Here is a 22,851-nt window from a genome sequence, read left to right as displayed (position 1 = left end):
GGTTCCTAGGAGCATACTTTTCAGGAAGGCTTCCCATACTTCCTGCTCCCTCACCTCTGTTGCTTCAGGGAGCAATAGGGTTTGTGCCTGCTTTTTTGTCCTTGCACAGATCTGTACCCTGCATTAGCACCGGACAGTGCACAGTTTCAGTGTACCTAAGAGGATCCCAAGTTTCGTCCAAGAACTTATCTTGCTCCTGAGGAAAGGGAAAGAAAGGGATGAAACATGTTACCCTCCCAAGGAGGGACTCTGGCTTGTAGAGCCGAAATTTTGTTGTTCCCAAGATAAATGAGGGGCTGCATCTGATTGTGGATGTGTAGGCTCTGAACTGAACTCTGAAGACTTACAAGTTCAAGATGTTTACACCCAAGGAAATTGCGTCCCTGATTAGGTCTGTGGACTATTTTGTTACAATAGACCTCAAAGGTACTTACTTTTGTATAAAGAGCACAGCAAGATCTTCAGGTTTGAGGAACAACAAAGGAATATGGTCCTACTGTATGCTTTCAGGGGCGAAGCATACAAGTATTGTGCTCTTCCTTTTGGCCTAGCTCTTTTTCCACACACATTTACAAAGTGCATGGACGCTGCCCTGGCACTGCTGCATCTCCAGATCATCTATGTACTTAATGTGCTTGCCCAGACCCCAGGCTATGGCAGCCAGTCACCGAGATGCTATGCTTTCCCAAATGAGTTCTCTAGGTCTCAGGTTGAACCCAGAAAAGAGTGTGCTTTCACCTTCTCAGAGAACCACTTTATTGGGTGCTCGAGAAGAAGCTCTCTACAAACTACAGGAGCCCACCCCCCACTGAAGCAAACAAAAACCTGGCTGACAACCTCAACACCATCGCAGGATTGAGAACAATATATTCACACCTTCACACATTACACCTCTGAGAACCGCTTTACCAACTCCTTCCAGCATTCAAGGTTTTGTGAAGACGTGAATCGGCTCTTTCAAAGACAGAAGACAAGGAAAGTCCCCGGCCCAGATGGTGTTTCCCCCTCCTGTCTCAACGCATGTGCTGACCAAACTGGATTCTATATTCACCCATATATTCAAGAGATCACTGGAGCTGTGTGAATTCCCCTCGTGCTTTAAAATCTCCACAATCATCCCAGTCCCCAAGAAACCCTCCATCACCAGACTGAATCAATACAAGCCTGTCGCTCTGACATCTGTTGTCATGAAGACCATTGAACAGCTGGTATTGGCCCACCTAAAGACTCTAACAGATGGATGCTGGATCCCCTAATGTTTGACTACCGAGCAAAGAGATCAACTGGTCAACAGAGCTGCACTACATTCTGGACTGCCTGGACATTCTGGACATACAACACCTGGACTGTCCAGGGACATATGCCTGGATTCTGTTTGTCAACTTCAGTTCGGCTTTTAATACAATAATTCCGGAATTCTCAGCTCCGATTTCCTAAAGCTAACTATACACCCTGCCATCTGTCAGTGGATCAACAGCTTCCTGACAGGCAGGAAACAACAGGTGAGACTGGGAGGTGTTACTGCCAGTATTCAGACAATCAGCAGTGGCGCTCCACAGGGACGTGTCCTCTTCACACTGCTTTTCTCCCGCTACACTGATGACTGCACTTCAAGTAACCCAACTGTTAAACTCTTGAAATTTGCAGATGATACTATGCTCTCTGTCTCAGCCAATATGGTTCAATTTCAAGTTCAAGTTTTCTTTATTGTCAACTCTTCCACATGTACAGTACATACATAGAGAATTGAAATTGTATTTCTCTCAGTCCCAAGTTGCAAAATATTAACAATGGGATTTAAATAAAGCAGTGCAAGACATATGCAGATAAAGTGAAAAATGAGCAGACCAATGCTGCACAAAGTGACTGGTGCATGTTGTTGTATGTTAGTGGGAGGGGGGAGTGGAAGGACCTGGGGATGTGGGATCTGGAGGGGTGTGTTGGGTTCATAGATCTGTGGTGCCTGTGGCAGAAAAGGGAAGTGGAGGCAAGTTCGAGAGCGAGTTCAGCTTCCTGACAGACTGATGAATGAAGCTGTCCTTTATTTGATTAGTTTGAAATAAAAATTGGGTGTGGTACTCAACAGTACAAAAAAATGAAAATGACACATTTACAAAAACAAACTCATTAAGTATGAGGAAATAAGTGTATTTTTTCCTATAAATGAGTTGATCGTAAACATCAAAGACAGACAGGACCAGTCCAACTAGCTGCCTGCTGGTCAAAGTACTGAATACTCTTCATATTTACCCCTGTGTAATGATTGATGCTATCAGATTGTTCTTTAGATAATAAACTTGAAAGGCATTTTAAAATATTTTTTATATATATCTAAAAATAAAAATAATAAAATCAACAATAAAAAGTGCAAATAAACAGTAATAAATTAAACAAAGTCAGTATTTGTGTGACCATCATTTGCTTTAAAACACATCAGATGTCTCAGGTACACTGTGTGCAGGTGTATAAGAAAACAAGTTGGGAGGTTTTAATGCATAGGACAATCTGCAGTAATTCATTATAAGATTGTCACATTCACTTGTTTTTTTCCAGCAGTATAATTGTCTAAAATTTGGCCTTTTGCAAAATATGTGGCTTTCTTTCCTGACATTAATTTTTCTGCCTTTCATTTTCTGTTGGAAAAGTTGCAAAATGTTGTGTACTGTTAATACAAGAGACTAAAAATAAAACTAAACATCAATTTGTACTAAATAAATAAAACTGGGTGTTCTAAATAAATGAAAATGTGTGTACATGGTCTCAAAGGGACAATAAACTGCTCAGATTTTGACCAGGTGTGTGTTATGCCTTCATTATAAATAAGGACATATAAGGTCTGTTACTACTGGGATATTACAGTGTGATGGTATGTTGTCTTGCAGACATCACTGATGTGTTTGTTCAAGCTGCTTTGATTTGATAGAATTTACCAACATGGTGTCTTAATGAACAAGTGCCACATCCTTCAAATGGTCTTGTATACAGTATTACTAAGGAACTGCACAGGTTTTTTTAGTGGTTAATGACTTGTGAGTCAAAAATCCTTTATTCATCCTAGCTAAACATATAGTAGATTGTGTAGAGTACTGTGTGTCATCTGCACACTATAATGATGAAGATTTTCATTAACACCTTAAAGCTGCAGCCTTTTCCCAGTTTCATGTAAATAAAATAATAGGCAAGGTGTGTTGTTACAAAATTGAGGAATGTAAGACTGGACTCAACTGCTCTTGCTCAATCTTTATTTCATTCAGAATATATTGGATTTTCATTCATTATATGAAGTCAACAAAAGTGAAAGATTAATAATCACAAAGAAACTTTAATCAAAATTGCATACAGGGAAAAAGTAATCCTTCATAGAACTGCTCCTATTTCATTAAGACAGGAAACTAATACACCCGAGAAAGTAAGACATGACAGGGATTTGTACTACAGGATAAACTCAGTTACGGATTATTAGGATTAATGGATGAGTAGATCTTGATATTTCCCTGAAGATCGGTCACCAATAGCATTCAGAGATAATAGACTTTCTCACTATTCTACTGGCTATCTAGGTCTGGAAAGCTAAGGTTTTTTGAGATCTTCCACACGAACGCGCCTGATCTTCATCACGATGGTCTTCAGTGAGTAGTAGTAACCTTTCCAGGACTGCCACATGATCCCTGAATATGCTGTGTTCACATTCCCATATTTGTACAGGCCATTGGGGTTGGCTAAGTGGCAGTTTGACCAGTACCAATAGTAGTAGTAATAGTTGTACCAAAATCCTCCAGCATTAGTCTCGGCACAGTATCCTGTTAGATCTTTGTCAAAGGTTGAAAAACCTCTTCCATTCACATAGGACAAAGAATCACCTGGAAAAGACACAACAGAGGACAGTGTGACAAGCAGTTTGAACATTTGATGATGTAGTGTAATAAAATGCTATTTAATGAGAAATAAACACTGTCATGTAATTTTCAGCAACAAACCAAACAGAATAAATTGAATTTCTGAGCTCCACATTCAGATTATTAAGTTCCCTATATATTTATACTCATTTCTAGAGTTAAATAGAATTGAGGTAAAAAAATGGGTTTATGAAATTGTATTATGTGTGAATGATATTTGTGTGTTCATCACTTTAAATTTACTATTTAGATTAGTTGAATACATAAAATATAGTCAGAGTTCATGTTAATCAGATTCACTCTGCTGAAGTATGTAATTAAATAAGAGGTCTGAATAATGATGCGTGTAATTTCAGTATTAGAAGTGGTGTGTTGAGATGCTCACCTGCTCCTCCGTTGATGTAGCCAGCGATATTCAGCACGTAGTTACTGGATGCATCGTTAATATAGAATGTATTGTAGTGGGCGTAGGCACTGCCTTTGTCAAAATCCTCCATGTCCACTCTCAGCTGATACTTCTCTGTGTTGGTCATCACGTACATGTTCTCCAGACCTGGAATTAAATTTATTAAAAAATAAATCATGAACTGGCAATATAAAGACACTCACTACACTCACTAAAAGAGGTAAATAACAGGTGCTATTTCATAATACACAGAGTAGTGACTTCATTGTAGTGAAAAACTCTATTTAAATGTATTTTCATGCTTGCTATATTTGAACTATCACTTTTGTCTGCTTTATTAATTATTTTCATTTGTTTATTTGTTTTTAAAGTTAAAGTTTTCTATTCTAGATGCTGTTCAAAAACTTATCTCTGATGTGTCTTTTTAAGAAATTTTACAGGAACCTGAGAGAGTTTAACTATACACATGGAAACAAGGTTGCTTTGATTAAAGGTCCATATGTTCCTATGGTTACAAAATGCCACTGTGTTCTCTCACCTAGCCAGTATTCACCAGCGGGATCACCAAACCCATTCTTATACTGCTCCCATGGTCGATAGAAACTCACATTGCCGTTGATTCTCCTCTGAATCACCTGGATTGTGGTTTATACAGCATGGTGTACATAGGAAAAAAAAATGAGGAAAACTGAATAGATTTCAGAAAACCTGAAGCAAACAGTTCATCACCTTTATTTACCATTAGAGTGATCTCAGTCAGCCTTAAACAGATTCATGTTCTTACTCACTGTCCACTTCTCATCCTGGTGGCCACCATTTTCCAGGCAGCCCATATCACAGTACACCTTCACAGGTTTATTAGGCCCTGCTGGGTAAATGGTGTACACTCCACTGGGAACAGTGGCATTCTTCATTACGCTTATCTTTAGATCATAAACATCTTCACAGTCCAGTGGCAGGGACGTGTTAAAGAGAGGAGTCGACTGGACCAGTGAGGACAAAGCCAACATCAGGAACAGCAGCATGACTTGATTCTGTAATCAAATAATAATAATAATAATAATAATAATAATAATAATAATAATAATAATAATAATAATAATAATAATATAAGATGTCTATTTTAATATAGAATATTTTAAGCATTATAAGCTAAATATATAATAAAACAATTGACAATAATCAACTTAAAATTCCTTTAATATATATATAATTTTCATCTTTCAGTCATAATTCAACATTGTAAAGGATTGTAAAATGTCTTGTTTAAAGTGAGTTTAATTGTTTTGATTTTACTAACTAACAGTCACAATAAAATAATAATAATAATAATAATAATAATAATAATAATAATAATAATGAGAAGAAGAAGAAGAATTATTTAATTATTATTATTATTATTATTATTATTATTATTATTATTATTATTATTATTATAAATTTTTGCATTACATGAAAAGTTTCTATACATAATCACAATTATAATAATGTGTTTGTTTAATTAATTATTCATTATAGTTCTTTCTTAACAGAAATAGATGTTTCCATTTACACTCACCTGTGCTGGTTCTAGTGAGCAGAATATTATTATGTGAGTTGGACAAGATAATGATGCTCCAGCATCATTTGCATCTCTTTAAATATCTTCCAAACCAGCTTGGCAAAAATCCAACATTTTTTGGTGAGAGGCTGAGCTGGGAAATTACGAGGTTTGACATCACATGATGAATCATCAGAAGATTAGGAGAATTATCATATTCTATCTAAATGTAACCTAACTTATCCATACAGCGGTCTCCTGTGCTTTAAAACAATGTTTATTTTTATCTTTTTTTATTCTACAAACTAAAAAGAATTGGTATATTTTTACAGCCATGTGATTGATTACTCATGATCTACACGTACAGTAAGCTGAGATTCTAGTGGACCTGCATTCCTGTCTTAGCCTGCATTGTATTGTTTGTTTAATCACTCAGTTTTCACACCAAGCATGTACAGTATGTTGTGTGTGAAACAGAATTAGAAAATGAAAAATCCTTTATTTAATAGAGTTACATGTGCAGTAGACTAAAATATGAATCCTTTTTACATACAGAGTGACATTGACTCCATGTGTAAATCATTCCATTTCAGATTGACTTATGTAGAGCTTGAAACATTAGTTTTGCTCTGTGTGTATAATCTCAACTTCTGTTATGTTGTTTTGTTGAATAATCAAGTCTAGCTATGACAGTATAAGTAAAAGGAAGAGTCAGAAGGTGAGATAAATATGTGGGTATTCTGGGACATTAAGTGATCAGCCACTCCACCATCAGCAAACCTGGAACCTGAAACTACAGCAACATCCAAACCTTCACAAAAAAGCTTTGACTAAGCTTGTTTGACTGTTTGGCACTATACTAATTAAATATCTGGAACCCACTCTCATGTTGTAACAGATCTTTATCAGGGGTTCAACTGCTACCACCAGGGTACAACTCTGAACACTGAAAGCAAGAGTTTTATTTAGTTGTAATAATATGTATTAGAAAACATGAGTGAGAAGAAAACATCAGTTCATAACTCATACCCAAGAACCCAATTACAAATGAAACAAAAAATAAAATCATATAAGAAATTTAAGAATATTCCTTAATTTCTTTTATCACAGGAAGATTCAGTACGGGAACCCAACTCAGAAAGGCTGGACTTGCTACTACTCTGGAGTTGCCCGTGGTGAGAGGCGGCGGGCTGGTGTGGGCTTGCTCATAGCCCCCCAGCTCACCCGCCATGTGTTGTGTTATGTATATATATATATATATATATATATATATATATATATATATATATATATATATATATATACATATATATATACATATATGTATATATATATACATATATACATATATGTATATATTATATATATATATATATATATATATATATATATATATATATATATATATATATATATATTTAATATCATTATAATTGACCCTAACTAACTAGAAAATAGGAGCTGACACTGTTATTTTAGATCCAGGATAAAAATCCTCATGCTTTTGCTTGACAGGTTTAAGACACATGTCTGATTTTCATAATGGAATTAATCTAGTCCCCTCTTTTTGTCCCACACTTTATTGATACTATAATGTGTGCAGTCCTGTCTTCCCAGGTGTATACCTTTCAAATTTGCAACATAGCTTGCATAGTACAAGTCCCCAAGGTGCAGTTTAGCACAGTTACAAGGATACCTTTTATTGTGATAATTTCACCCATGGAGAACCTCTGTCCATTGTTATTAGAGAGAGAAAATTGTGTAGAGAGCAGACACTTTCAATCCAGCATGGTCCTCCAGATCCACTTTTAGCTTGTTATAAATAATCAGGAGTAAGAATATAGAGGTCTAGAGGTCATGGGACAGAAACTGAGGTCAAAAACATGAGAACAAAACATCATACAAACTATGGCTATGGATTAATGGGGAAACAGAAAACAAGAAACAAGGATTTATATAAAGAGTTCCCATAGATACCCTTATCTTCACTACGTCACATGTCCTTCCCATGCTATCAAATTGGCGTGTATGCATACAGAGCTTCACACACAACTTCCTCAAAGAAGTGTTCCCAAAGCCTCAGCCCTGATTCAGCATCTCATTCCCTTACAGGGAACCGGGTTACCTAAGAAACCTTGTATAGTTTCTCCCTTCATGAGTAATATTTTTCTAGGGCAAATATGCAGGCACACTTGCCTCCCACTCATGTAGGGTCAGTACTGAATGCTGTGAGCCACAACAAGCTAGACCAACACCTTTCTGTTGGATTCATGGCAGCAACATTCAACATTTTCTTTGCTCCCTGCAATCACCTGTCTAAGATCATAAGGGTTAAGCACCATGGGGTTTGTATACTTCATATGTGGAAAAGATCCCGGTTTCTCACCTTGTGTCCCACTCTTGGGACTTTGATGGGTTTTTGATGGCCATCATGCCTATGTTTTAAGAATGCCATTACCTCTCCTAGCACATAAACAGCCTAGATATTAGGGCTGGGTTTCTGGCTCTGAAAAAAAAAAATCTCCCACAGGGGCTACCATGTGTTAATTTGTACAACATGTACAACGACAACATTATGATTATGATGATTAACAGACATCAAGGTAGGCTGAGCTTGGGTCCTCTGTTATATAGAGATCTTTGTTATATCTACATTCCAGGGCATATCATCCATGAATAGTTTTCCTGTCAAGATATGGACTGCAGCCAGTGGAATCGCAACTATAACTGCAGATTGTGAATGACAGATATTCAGCCAAGCAAAATGGATTTGTTTACCTCTGAGCAGTCAACCCGCTGTCCCCTCTAGTTTTCTTCACTCCTCCAGCTGCTTTAGGGCTTTTTACAAACTCTTTACCTGTACACTATTCCCCCAATAGCTCTGCACCCAGTAGGTGTGCACCAGGGCCAAGTTTACCAGTTGCTGGTGGCTCCATGGTCAAGGCATGGTCAATTTTCAGATCTAAGCTCTCTCCTAGAGGGCACTTTTTGGGACTGTCCTGTTGGGAGCGACTTTGTCGTTACCTGTCCAGTATGCACTCAGCATAAGAGCCCTCGATCTCTCCCATTCGGTCTCCTTTTGCCCCTGCCGGTTCCTTGCTGACCATGGTCTCACATCTCGTTAGATTTCGTCACCGGTTTCCCTCTTTGTGATGGCTACTCCACTATTCTATCTGTGGTCGATCACTTTTCTAAGCTTGCCCATTTTGTTCCCCTGACCAAACTCCTTTCGTCTGAAAAAACGGCTTTGCTCCTGCTTCAGCATGTTTTCCGACTCCATGGCATTCCCCAGAACATAGTCTTGGACAGAGGACCATAGTTTACCTCCAACTTTTAGAAGGAATTTTGCCAGCTCTTAGGTGTCTCCATTAGCCTCTCCTCAAGGTTTTACCCCAGTCCAATGGCCAGACGAAATGGCTTAACCAGGAGCTGGAGACTGTGCTTTCTTCCTCAGCCTCCAACTTGGTATGGGTTGAGTATGCCTACAACACGTTGCCACGGGTCTATCCCCTTTTCAGGCTTCCTATGGCTATCAACTCCCATTGTTCTCCACTCAGAATCTGGAAGCCTTGGTTCCTTTGGCCTTGTCTCTTGTTAGACGTTGTCTTCTGGAATGGAGGAGTCCTCCCAAAGTTACTCTTTGCAGGTGCCGCCCAGCTCCCCCATAATGTGTCGGACAACGGGTGTGGCTTTCGACTAAAGATCTTCCCTTATAAATTATATATTAAATAAATTACTGGTTATAAATCCAGTGGCAGTCTGGCTCAAGCTCCCCAGGGTGTTGTGCATTCACCCCACTTTTCATGTCTCCAGACTCTAACCTGTCCAGGCCTGTACGCATATTCCTCCTATATTTACTGCATAGGACACTCTGCAGCAGTTCATTATGAGACTGTCACATTCACTTCTTTTTTCCCAGCAGTAGAATTGACTAAAATGTGGCTTTTGCAAAATATGTGGCTTTCGTTCCTGACATTCATTTTTCTACATTTCATTAAAAGTTGCAAAATGTTGTGTACTGATAACACAGGAGACTATAAATAAAACTAAACATCAGTTTGTACTAAATAAATAAAACTGGGTGCCTTAATACTTACATGCATACAAAGACAGGTCCATAGATATTCAGACACTGAATTAATTGTTTAAGTAGTCTACGAGAGTATAATAAAATATAAATTAAATAATGAATATGAGCAGATTAGCTATAAATTAATTATAAATTTGCTGAGTTTCGGAAATTATACCAATTTTTGTACATGGTCTCAAAGGGGAAATAAACTGCTCAGATGTTGACCAGGTGTGTGTTATGCCTTTATTATAAATAAGCATATATAAGGTCTGTTACTACTGAGATATTACAATGTGATTGTATGTTGTTTTGTAGACACCAACAAGGTGTCTTAATGAACAATGGGAACATCCTTCAAAGGGTCACGTGTACATGTGTATTACTAAGGAACTTCTCAGGTTTTTTAATGGTTAATGACTTGTGAGACAATAAAACTTTACTATATGCTTAGCTTTGATGAATAGAGTGTGTAGGTTTTTGTTTTTGTCTCAAAGCAGCTTTACAAAACAAAAAACATAGAACAAAAGGTTATTATAAAGAATAATATAAAGATTAATATAATACAGAATTCAAGATCAATATTAGATAACTAGAAGTGTGTTTGTATTTAGGCAAGGCAAGGCAAGTTTATTTGTATAGCACATTTCATACACAGAGGTCATTCAAAGTGCTTTACATTTAATCCCCAATGAGCAAGTCTGAGGTGACTCGGGCAGCAGTGGCAAAGAAAAACTCCTTTGAATGGAAGGAAGAAGCCTTGAGAGGAACCAGACTCAAAGGGGAACCCATCCTCATATGGGTGACCTTAAAGCTGCAGCCTTTTCACCAGTTTCATGTGAATAAAGTAATGGGCAAGGTGTTTTGTTACAAAATTGAGGAATGTAAGACTGGACTCAATTGCTCTTGATCAATCTTTATTTCATTCAGAATATATTGGATTTTAATTCATTATATGAAGTCGAAAAAAGTGAAAGATTAATAAACACAAAAAACTTTTAATTAAAAATGCTTTCATTAAGACAGGAAACTAATACACCCGAGAAAGGAAGACATGACAGGGGTATGTACCACAGTATAAACTCAATTACTGAAGATTAGGATTAATGGATAAGTAGATCTTGACATTTTCCTGACGTTCTGCCACCTATACCAATTCAGTGATATTAGATTTTATTCTACTCTTCTGGATTTCTAGGTCTGACAAGCTAAAGGCTTGAGAGGTCTTCCAGATTTATCCGTCTGATCTTCATCACAATGGTCTTCATAGAGTAGTAGTACCCTTTCCAGGACTGCCACATGATCCCTGAATATGCTGTGCCCACATTCCCATATTTGTACAGGCCATTGGGGTTGGCGTAGTGGCATGGCCACCAGCTGTACCAGAATCCTCCAGCATTAGACTCGGCACAGTTTCCTGTTGGATCTTTGTCAAAGGTTGAAAAACCTCTTCCATTCACATAGGACAAAGAATCACCTGCAAAAGACATCACAGAGGACAGTGTGAAGAACAAGCAAATCAATCATTCTGTAATGCGTTAAAGATAGTGTACAGAAAAGTTGTATTTGCTGACATATCACACTGGGTGACTGTCTGCAGCCGTGTAAGTACTGTAGAAATTACTATTTAGGTTATTTGAATGCATAAAATATAGACAGTATTACGTCTAAATACTGATATGTGTAATTTCAGTATGAGAAGTGGTGTGTACTGAGATGCTCACCTGCTCCTCCGTTGATGTAGCCAGCAATGTTCAGCATGTAGTTAGTGGATTCTTGGCTGATATAGAATGTATTGTACTGGGCGTAGGCACTGCCTTTGTCAAAATCCTCCATGTCCACTCTCAGCTGATACTTCTCTGTGTTGGTCATCACGTACATGTTCTCCAGACCTGGAATTAAATTTAGTAAAAAATAAATCATGAGCTGGCAATATAAAGACACTCACTACACTCACTAAAAGAGGGTAATTCCCAATAACAGGTGCTATTTCATAATACACAGAGTAGTGACTTCATTGTAGTGAAAAACTCATTTTAAATGTATTTTCATGCTTGCTATACAGAATTTTTATCATCACTTTTGTCTGTTTTATTAATAATTTTCATTTGTTTGTTTGTTTTTAAAGCTAAAGTTTCCTATTCTAGATGCTGTTCGAAAACTTATCTCTGATGTGTCTTTTTAAAAAATTTTCCAGGAACCTGAGAGAGTTTAACTATGCACATAAAAACAAGGCTTTTGGCTATTTGGCTTTTTTGATTGAAAGTCCATATGCTCCTATGGTTACAAAATGCCACTGTGTTCTCTCACCTAGCCAGTATTCACCAGCAGGATCACCAAACCCATTCTTATACTGCTCCCATGGTCGATAGAAACTCACATTGCCGTTGATTCTCCTCTGAATCACCTGGATTGTGGTTTATACAGCATGGTGTACATAGGAAAAAAACAATGAGGAAAACTGAATAGATTTCAGAAAACCTGAAGCAAACAGTTCATCACCTTTATTTACCATTAGAGTGATCTCACTCAGCCTTAAACAGATTCATGCTCTTACTCACTGTCCACTTCTCATCCTGGTGGCCACCATTTTCCAGGCAGCCCATATCACAGTACACCTTCACAGGTTTATTAGGCCCTGCTGGGTAAATGGTGTACACTCCACTGGGAACAGAGGCGTTCTTCATTATGCTTATCTTTAGATCATAAACATCTTCACAGTCCAGTGGCAGGGACGTGTTAAAGAGAGGAGCCGAGTGGACCAGTGAGGACAAAGCCAACATCAGGAACAGCAGCATGATTTGATTCTGCAATCAAATAATAAAAATAAAAATAATAATAAAATATGAATATGTCTGCATTAATATTGCACATTTGAAGCATCATAAATTATATATATAAATAATTCCTTAATAGGCAAAAACAAAAAAATAATAAAAATAAAACAAAATAACAAACAAATTACATGTCTGAAAAGTTTTTAAAGAACTTGTTTTAAATGAGATTAATTGGTAAGATTTTACAAAATAATCAGTCATTAAATAACCTAACAATAAAAAAGAATGAATAAAAGAAATTCTACTACTACTACCACTACTACTATAAATAATAATAATACATCACATGAATTAGTTCTGTATTTCTATATATAATTAAAGTTATATAGTAATACATCACATGAATTAGTTCTGTATTTCTATATATAATTAAAGTTATACGTATAATTTGTAAGCTGTTAAAGTTTAATCCATTGTCAATTATAGTTCTCTGTTAGCAGTAACCCTTTGCATTGTTAAATCACTCACCTGTGCTGGTTCTCGTGTTCAGAATACCACTGTATTTCACGCATGCAAACTGATACACCAGAAATATTAGCATCTCTTTATATACAGTAGCTTCCATATCAGCTTGGCAAATATCCAACATTTTTTCAGTAAGAGGGCGAGCTGAGAAAGATAACTAGGTTTAACAACATATGATGAGACATAACAAAAGATTAGCAGAATTATTCTGAGATATTTTAACAAAATGTAATCTAACATATCCATGCAGTAGACTCCTCCCCTAGTGCCTTGACACTGCTTATTTTATTTTTTCTTTTCTTATTTCTACTTACACAAAAATAATTGCATATTTCTACATCCTTGCCATAATACAATAAACAACTACATCTCAGCTGAATTTCTGGTTCATCCTCATTCCTGTCTGCATAGGTTTTTTTTTTTTTTTTTAATCACACGTTTTCACACCAACTGTGGAACATTTATGTATCATAATCCAAAAATGAGAAATTCTTTTTTATTAGAGTAGAATTACACAGAGTGGTACTGACTCCATGTTTAAATCCTTTTATTTCAGATTTATTTTGTCAAGGTGCAGGTGCCTTGGCATGAACGTCATAGAGTAACATGGAACGTTATTTTGCAACGGTGTGTATTATCGCCGGGGGGGGCACGGTGGATTAGTGGGCAGCACGTTCGCCTCACACCTCCAGGGTCGGGGTTTGATTCCCGCCTCCGCCTTGTGTGTGTGGAGTTTGCATGTTCTCCCCGTGCCTCGGGGGTTTCCTCCGGGTACTCCGGTTTCCTCCCCCGGTCCAAAGACATGCATGGTAGGTTGATTGGCATCTCTGGAAAATTGTCCGTAGTGTGTGAGTGTGTGAGTGAATGAGAGTGTGTGTGTGCGCCCTGTGATGGGTTGGCACTCCGTCCAGGGTGTATCCTGCCTCGATGCCCGATGACGCCTGAGATAGGCACAGGCTCCCCGTGACCCGAGAAGATCGGATAAAGCGGTAGAAAATGGGTGAGTGAGAGAGTGAGTGAGTGTATTATCTCCACTCCTGTTAATGGTTTCCAGGGACAGATTTGCCTGTTTTGTTGAAGTTATCAAGTCTAGCTATGACAGCGAAAATAAAAGGTAGAGCCATCAGGTGAGATAAATATGATCTCCACCATCACCAACCCTAAGACTCGGGGTGCAACAGCATCCATACATCCCAGTTCACCTGAAAACTTTATGTCTATGAACTATCAAGATCTACCTTCTCAAAAAGCTTGAATAAATGATTCTACATTCAGACTACATTTAAACACTGAGTATGTGTCCGATTATCATCATTTGACACTACTTCAAACACTGCATAACACTTCTGTTTTATTTTTAGAATTGAAATTCTCATGATACAGTATGTGGGAGAAAAAACTACACATATTCGTTTTTCAATGTTACCCAGTCTCAGGTTGACACTATGGCAGTGGTGTAGTCTACGTGATACGCAGGTATACGCCGTATACCCACTAGGAAAGGCCAAGGATTTTCGTATACCCACTTAAAAAGCGTGAGGATACGTAACAATATCGTTTTGTGACAGAACTTTCATTCATAAATTCAACCCGTCTGTGTTGCGAACACAGACTGTGGTCGCGATTGAGAATCAATAAAGTTTTTGGACTATTGGGGCTTCTGTGGCCTGTGACCTGATCTGACGTCACCTACCAAGGAGGAAAATCAGTTGCTTGATGGTGTTTTTTGGCACAAATTAGAAATTAACTAACTAATGTAAAAGAAGATATGAAATGAAAGCAGACCCAAACTGCACTCTGAGTGTTTTCGGAAGCCTGCGCCTAAAGATACAGCAGCTTCGGGTGACATTTCACCCACAGCCCGAGTACAAATGTATTTGGAAAGCTTTGTAAACTACCAGTTCATTCAGTTTATAGTATTCTGCAATGAAAGTGTGTTGGTGATAGAACTGAACAAATGTTTATTGTTCACTCTTAAATGTACATTGAAAATTGACAGCTGATAAAACCTGTGCTCCAGGTCCCATATTCATATAACATTTAAGGCTAAATGTATAAAGTTCACCTAAAAATGAAAATTGTGTTATTTTTCAAAATATCATCTTTTGTGTTAAACAGGAGAAAGAAACTCATACAGTTTTGGAACAAATTGAGGGTGAGGAAATAACACAATTTTCATTTTTGGGTGAACTTTACCTTTAAGAGCTACATTTAGCCTTAAATGTTATATGAATATGGGACCTGGAGCACAGGTTTTATCAGCTGACTGTCTTTTGTTGCTTATAATAAATTGTAATGTTGATAACACATAAGCAGTCTTTAATAATGCTCTAAATTACATGTAGATACATATTTTATGCATTAGTGAGTGTGGTGGTGCCTATGGGGTGTCGCTCTAGGATGGGTGCGTATGAGGCTGGGAGGGGGGAAAAAAAATCAGAGTATACTCACTACAAAAAACTATACTACACCACTGCACTATGGGAACATCAGTACCCCATCAATGAGTGTGCCAGAGGCTGTATGAGAGCCCTTTGTGGACTGGGAACAGAACATTAATAGCCTGCAGGACCTGGGATCCTAGCATGGGGTCCAGGTCCAGGTGATAGAACCTGATAAAAGGTGTGCAGAGAGGCGCAGCCTGCTGTAGCACAAATTTTTTTGACTAGATGAGAGAGAAAATACCATATAGGACAGTGGGTCGACTAGTGAAGGGGCAAACAGATCCACTGTCGCTTGTCTGAAAATCTGAAAAAAATGCCTGGGGTGGTGATGCACCTGCCATGACAATAATTATGCATCCCGATTTACATGTCCTGGGATAAAAATCACTCTCAGTGAAAGAAACCTGGTCTCTGGCCAGACCAGAGTCTGCTGTGCCAACCTGAACAGGGGGTGCAAATTCAGACTGCCCTGATGATTGATGTAGGAAACCACCACAGTGTTGTCTGTGTGCACTAGCACATGGTAGTCCCTGAGGTGTGGGAGGAATAGGAATTGTTAAAAGTGCTATACAAATAAATTGAATTTGAATTTTCACTCTCTAGATGTGCAAAGCTGGTAGAGACAAACCCCAAAAGACTTGCAGCTGTAATTGTAGCCAAAGTTGGTTCTACAAAGTATTGACTCAGTGGGGCTGAATACAAATGCACAACACACTTTTCAGATATTTATTTGTAAAAAAAGATTTGGACACCATTTATCATTTTCCTTCCCAATTTGTGTTGGTCTATCACATAAAATCCTAATAAAATTACATTTTTGTTTGTGGTTGTAACCTGTCAAAATGTGAAAAAGTTTAGTGGGTATGAATACTTTTGTATTTTGTGGTATTCCATTAAAATATTATACAACGTGTTTCCTATTTGAGACTGTATTTTATTAGCATTTTTTTAAATAACACAATATTTCTAAGCACACATTAGTTACGATTCTGGTTAATCTGCATTCCTGTCTTACACCGCATTGTGCATTTTTTTCTTTCTTTCTTCTTTTATTCCCCATGAATTATCTGATGCTTCTCATTGGAGTGTTTCTTTTGTTTTTGCTTTCTTTTTCAAATGTCTGCATATTTCTGTGTTTGTGTACTCTTTTACTGTTTTGTTGTTTCAGTTTTTCTACTTGTTGTGGTGGAGCTCTAGATCTGGAGTGATGGATTTACATGTAAATTTGACTTAAGGTATTTAGAAGATGTTTTTATCCAGAATGATTCACAAACATACATTTCTCTAAGTCTCTGTCAGTGAACATCGATAGTGTATCAATTGTCAATAGCCTAAGAATACCATGAGTGTAAAACGCTGTTAAGTGCAAATACAGTAAGAGAAGCACGCAGGCTTTTGCACACAAATGCTAGTTTCTAGTTTATTCTGGAAGTAGGTCTTTTCACATTACTTGGGGACTGCCAGTGACAGGGCTGTTCGGATATATATAAATTGCTATAAGGTCTGAGGAAACATACAGAGCAAGCAGCAATAAGTGCTTTGAGGAAACTTGGTGCTGGTCCATATTTGGCTTTGTAAGCAAACATTAGAGTTATAAATCGGAATCGGGCAGCTACCAGAGTTCAGTGGAGGGAGCATAGCTCATAAAGCTTTGGAATGTTGAAAGAAATTTGTGCAGCTAAATTTTGAGATAAGTTGAGTGTCATCAGCATAATAGCACACAACACACAGTAGCACTAGGCTACAGTAAATGACACCTTCTCTGGAACTAGCTGCTGCAGAAATGAACAAACCCATCACCCTGTATTGCAGCAGCAAGTCCTGCTGGATTCTTAAATGTGCAATTAATTTTAAATGCACATATTTTATGTGATTTATGTTACATCCATCTATCTTCTACCGCTTATCCAGGGCCGGGTCGCGGGGCTGCAGTCTAAGCAGTGATGCCCAGACTTCCCTCTCCCCAGACACTTCCTCCAGCTCTTCCGGGGGAATACCGAGGCGTTCCCAGGCCAGCCGAGAGACATAGTCCCTCCAGCGTGTCCTAGGTCTTCCCTGGGGCCTCCTCCCATTTGGACATGCCCGGAACACCTCCCCAGAGAGGTGTTCAGGAGGCATCCGAAAATAGATGCTCGAGCCACCTCGGCTGACTCCTCTCAATGTGGAGAAGCATCGATTCTACTCTGAGCTCCTCCCGAGTGACCTCACCCTATCTCTAAGGAAGTGCTCAGTCACCCTGCGGAGGAAACTCATTTCGGGCGCCTGTATCCAGGATCTTGTCATTTCGGTCATGACCTAAAGCTTATGACCATAGGTGAGAGTAGGGACGTAGATCGCATCACTGCAGAAGATACACCGATCCGCCTGTCGATCTCCCGCTCCATCCTTCTGTCACTCGTGAATGAGACCCCTAGATACTTAAACTCCTCCACTTGAGGCAGGAGCTCTCCACCAACCTGAAGGGGGCAAGCCACCCTTTTTCCGCCGGAGAACCATGGCCTCGGACTTGGAGGTGCTGATTCTCATCCCCGCTGCTTCACACTCAGCTGCAAACCGTTCCAGTGAATGCTGAAGGTCCTGATTTGAGGAAGCCAACTGGACATCATCTGCAAAAAGCAGAGACGAAATCCTGTTGTCCCCAAACCGGACTCTCTCCGGCCCCCGACTGTGCCTAGAAATTTTGTCCATATAAATAATGAACAGGACCGGTGACAAAGGGCAGCCCTGCCGGAGTCCAACGTGCACCAGGAACAAGTCTGATTTACTGCCGGCAATGCGAACCAAACTCCTGCTCCGGGCATATAGGGACCGGACAGCCCTTAGCAGAGGGCCCCGGACCCCATACTCCCAGAGCACCCCCCACATTGTTCCTCCTGAATCCGAGGTTCGACTATTGGCCGAATTCTCCTCTCAAGTACTCTGGCATAGACTTTTCCCGGGACGTTGAGGAGTGTGATCTCCCTACAGTTGGAACACACCCTTTGGTCCCCCTTCTTAAACAGAGGGACCAACACCCCATTCTGCCAGTCCAGAGGCACTGTCCCCAACCTCCACGCAATGTTGCAGAGTCGTGTCAACCAAGACAGCCCCACAACATCCAGAGACTTGTGGTACTTAGGGTGGATCTCATCCATCCCCGCTGCCTTGCCACTGAGGAGCTTCTCAACTACCTCAGTGTCCTCAGCTTGGGGGATCGACGAGTCCACAACTGAGCTTCCTCAGTGGAGGACATGTCGATGGGGTTGAGGAGAACCTCAAATTACTCCTTCCACTGTCCGAGGATGTCCCCAGTCGAAGTCAGCAGATTCCCACTCCCACCGTAAACAGTGTGGGCAGGGCACTGCTTCCCTCTCCTGAGGCGCCGGACGGTTTGCCAGAATTTCTTCGAGGCCAACCGATATTCCTTCTCCATGGCCTCACCGAACTCCTCCCAGACCCGAGTTTTTGCCTCCGCAACCCCCCGGGCTGAAGCTCACTTGGCCCTCCGTTACTTATCAGCTGCCTCCGGAGTCCCCCGAGCCAACCAGGCTCAATAGGACTCCTTCTTCAGCTTGACGGCATCCCTTACTTCCCAGGTACACCACCGGGTTCAGGGATTGCCATCATGACAGGCACCAGAGACTTTACGGCCACAGCTCCGAGTGGCTGCATCGACAATGGAGGTGGAGAACATGGTCCACTCAGACTCAATGTCTCCAACCTCCCTCAGGATCTGGTTAAAGCTCTACCGGAGGTGGGAGTTGAAGATTTCTCTGACCGGAGACTCTGTCGAACATTCCCAGCAGACCCTCACAGTATGTTTGGGTCTGCCAAGTCTATCCAACTTCCTCCCCCACCATCGGATCCAACTCACCACCAGGTGGTGATCAGTTGACAGCTCCGCCCCATCTTTACCCGAGAGTGTAAGACATACTGCCGGAGGTCAGATGAAACAACCACAAAGTTGATCATCGACCTCCGACCTACATTGTCCTGGTGCCACGTGCACTGATGGACACCCTTATGCTTGAACATGGTGTTCGTTATGGACAAACTGTGACTAGCACAGGAGTCCAATAACAGAACACCACTCGGTTTCAGGTCGGGGGGGGGGGCGTTCCTCCCAATCACGCCCTTCCAGGTGTCACTGTCGCTGCCCAAGTGAGCATTGAAGTCCCCCAGTAGAATGACAGAGTCCTCGGTCGGAGCACTTTCCAGCACCCCTTCCAGAGAAGCCAAGAAGGTTGGGTACTCTACACTGCCATATGGCCAGTAAGCACAAATAACAGTGAGAAACCTATCCCCAACCCGAAGGCACAGGAAAATGACCCTCTCATTCACCGAGGTGAACTCCAACACTTGGTTGCTGAGATGGGGGGCTATGAGCAAGCCCACACTAGTCCGCCGCCTCTCACCGCGGGCAACTCCAGAGTAGTAGAGAGTCCAGCCTCTCTCAAGGAGTTGGAACCCAGAGCCCAAGCTGTGTGTGGAGTCGAGCCCAACTATTTCTAGTCGGTATCTCTCAACCTCCCGCACCAGCTCAGGCTCCTTCCCCCCCAGCGAGGTGACATTCCATGTCCCTAGTGCCAGATTCCGTGTCCGGGAATTGAGTCGCCGAGGCCCCCGCCTTCGACTGCAACCCAATCCACATTGCACCGGCCTCTTACGATTCCTCCTGCAGGTGGTGGGCCCACAAGAGTTCGGCCCCACGTCCCTCTTTCGGGCTGAGCCTGGCCGGGCCCGGGCAAGACCCGGCCACCAGGTGCTCCCATGCAAGCCCGAACCCCAGGCCTGGCTCCAGGGCGGGGCCCCGGTTGCGCCATACCGGGTGACTTCACAGACCTTGATTTATCTTTTCTCATAAAGGGGTTTTGAACCGGTCTTTGTCTGGCTTTCACCCAGGACCTGTTTGCCTTGTTAGACCCTACCGGGGCAGAAAGCCCCAGACAACACAGCTCCTAGGATCATTCAGTCACGCAAACCTCTCCACCACAATAAGGTGACGGTTCAAGGAGGGGGACTTATGTCACATGTACCAATTAATTTATCTCAGTCAAATCCATAATTAGTCTAACATTTCTGGTGACTTATCCATCAGGTTACTAGCTTTGGACGTCAACATAGAACCTCTGATGTTAAAAAATGCCAACCATACTAATTGCCAAGGGAGTTCACAGTGTTACAACCCAGTCTAGTGATTCAGTGATTGGATATCTTTAAAAATACCACAAGAAACCACACAAGGTAGAATTTGTAGGTAAGTGTATTACAGATATAAAGTATAGATATGTAGCCAACAGTACACAGGTATCTCTTCAAGGTGGGCCCAGGCCAAAATAATAAACAAAAAGGGCTAACAGTGAGATAACTATGCTTACCTGAAAACAAATAAAAGAAAAATACAGGGGAACTTCCCTAACTCCCTACCAAACACACACGGGGGGAAAAGGAACCCACTCCCAAAGAAAAAAGGCAGCCACACCCCTACTGCCAGTGAAACAGTGACAATTGTACAGTGATATATATATATATATTTACAAAAGTGCAACACAGCAATAAGTCCAAAGGATAAACCAAGCTCAGAGTCAAAAAACAGGCGGAAGTCAATACCAGAACAATCACAAAATAACAATAATCCAACTATCACAACGCCACAACAACAAACCACCACTACTAACAACACCCTCCTCCTTCTTCTTTTGCTTCCTCTTTATATAGACCATTAGTGATGATGTCATCAATATGGGGGGCAGGATCAGGACAGGCTAGGGCAGGTTGCAAACTCTGGCCTGGAATCAACCTGCACACAGACATGTACAAAAAAACACAATACAATACCCTATTTTCACAGGTTGTAACACCCCCCACCTAAGTGTGAACCAAATACTGGTTCACAATCATCAAAGAAAAAAAAAACAAACAAACAACAATCGTAACATCAACCCAGTGATAAGGCATCAGCCAACACATTCTGGCTGCCCTTTATATGCTCAATCACTAAATTAAAACCTTGCATGATCAGGGACCAGCGCATTAGCCTCTGGTTCGAATTACACATTTGATTTAAGAACACCAGTGGGTTGTGGTCAGTAAAGACTTGTATCAGCATGGGGCTATCACTAAGATAAACTTCAAAATGTTGAATCGCTAACAACAATGCAAGTGCTTCTTTTTCAATCGTACTGTAGTTAAGCTGGTGTTTTAGAAACTTCTTTGAAAAATAACAGACTGGGTGTTCCATCCCAAAATCATCATCTTGCAGAAGCACTGCTCCTGCACCTGTGCCACTCGCATCAACTTCCAACTTAAAAGGTTTTTTCAAGTCTGGAGCAGACAGAACTGGTGAGCTAGTCAGGAGAAGTTTAGCAAACGCAAAGGCAGACTGACATTCTGGAGTCCACAGGAACAACACATTCTTACACAATCAATTAGTCAAGGGTAAAACCACATCAGAGAAGTTTTTACAAAAACATCGGTAGTAACCAGCCATACCTAAAAACCTATGGAGCTCATGCCTAGTCTTAGGAGCTGGGAACATACATATAGCCTGAACTTTGGCACTTAATGGCTTGACCTCCCCTTGTCCTACCTGCTTACCCAAATAGGAGACAACTCCTTTACCAAACTCACATTTATCCAAGTTCAGATCTAAGGACGCATCTGAGAGTCGAGTAAAAACATTTTCTAAGTGGTTAAGATGTTGCTTCCAAGTATCCGAAAAGACAACCACATCATCCAAGTATGCTGCACAGTTCGGAATATCCCCCAAAACTCTATTCATCAGCCTCTGGAAGGTTGCTGGGGCATTACGGAGGCCAAACGCCATAACAGTATACTGGAGGAAATTATCAGGTGTAGCAAAGGCAGAGATCTCAGCGGCACGAGGGGTAAGAGGAACTTGCCAATAACCCTTAAGAAGGTCCAACTTACTGCCCCAACAGAATCAACACAATCCTCCATTCGCGGGAGAGGAAATGAATCAGGCTTTGTCACAGCATTAACTTTTCTGTAATCAGTACAGAAACGAAAGGAGCCATCAGCTTTAGGCACTAACACACAAGGGGAACACCATGGGCTCACACTCAGCGTAGCTAACCCATTTTCCAATAAATGATCAGTTTCCTGCCGCATAATTGCATGCTTAGAAGGGTTCACCCGATATGGGTGTTGTCTAATCGGTTTATGATCACACACATCAATGTCATATTCAATGAC

General features: G+C 40.5%; 2 protein-coding genes across 2 annotated transcripts; both read right to left on the bottom strand.

The window, feature by feature from the left end:
* Positions 1-3,315: 3,315 nt before the first annotated feature.
* Positions 3,316-5,948, bottom strand: LOC113646631 (microfibril-associated glycoprotein 4-like). Its single transcript, XM_027153007.2, has 5 exons — positions 5,861-5,948; positions 5,091-5,336; positions 4,841-4,937; positions 4,282-4,449; positions 3,316-3,860 (listed from the first exon to the last, which is right to left on the bottom strand). The coding sequence occupies exons 2-5, from the start codon at positions 5,325-5,327 to the stop codon at positions 3,571-3,573; spliced, it is 792 nt and encodes a 263-aa protein (XP_027008808.2). The 5' UTR covers positions 5,328-5,336; positions 5,861-5,948; the 3' UTR covers positions 3,316-3,570.
* A 4,981-nt stretch (positions 5,949-10,929) lies between these two features.
* On the bottom strand, positions 10,930-13,326 carry LOC113646633 (microfibril-associated glycoprotein 4-like). Its single transcript, XM_027153010.2, has 5 exons — positions 13,217-13,326; positions 12,473-12,718; positions 12,222-12,318; positions 11,636-11,803; positions 10,930-11,388 (listed from the first exon to the last, which is right to left on the bottom strand). Exons 2-5 carry the CDS (start codon positions 12,707-12,709, stop codon positions 11,120-11,122), a joined length of 771 nt encoding a protein of 256 aa, XP_027008811.1. The 5' UTR covers positions 12,710-12,718; positions 13,217-13,326; the 3' UTR covers positions 10,930-11,119.
* Positions 13,327-22,851: the final 9,525 nt, after the last annotated feature.

The sequence above is a fragment of the Tachysurus fulvidraco genome, chromosome 18 (assembly GCF_022655615.1).
Source record: "Tachysurus fulvidraco isolate hzauxx_2018 chromosome 18, HZAU_PFXX_2.0, whole genome shotgun sequence".
NCBI classification, from domain to species: domain Eukaryota; kingdom Metazoa; phylum Chordata; class Actinopteri; order Siluriformes; family Bagridae; genus Tachysurus; species Tachysurus fulvidraco.
The sequence above is the reverse complement of the archived record's forward strand: the minus strand, read 5'-3'. Positions and strand labels throughout refer to the sequence as shown.

Coding starts and splice junctions, on each gene's coding strand:
- LOC113646631 (XM_027153007.2), bottom strand. CDS start 5,327: ATGCTGCTGTTCCTGATGTTGGCTTTGTCCTCACTGGTCCAGTCGACT. Junction 4,938..5,090: donor ACCAGGATGAGAAGTGGACA/GTGAGTAAGAAC, acceptor ACCACAATCCAG/GTGATTCAGAGGAGAATCAA. Junction 3,861..4,281: donor CTACATCAACGGAGGAGCAG/GTGAGCATCTCA, acceptor TGTCTTTTCCAG/GTGATTCTTTGTCCTATGTG.
- LOC113646633 (XM_027153010.2), bottom strand. CDS start 12,709: ATGCTGCTGTTCCTGATGTTGGCTTTGTCCTCACTGGTCCACTCGGCT. Junction 11,804..12,221: donor TGCTGGTGAATACTGGCTAG/GTGAGAGAACAC, acceptor ATTTAATTCCAG/GTCTGGAGAACATGTACGTG. Junction 11,389..11,635: donor CTACATCAACGGAGGAGCAG/GTGAGCATCTCA, acceptor TGTCTTTTGCAG/GTGATTCTTTGTCCTATGTG.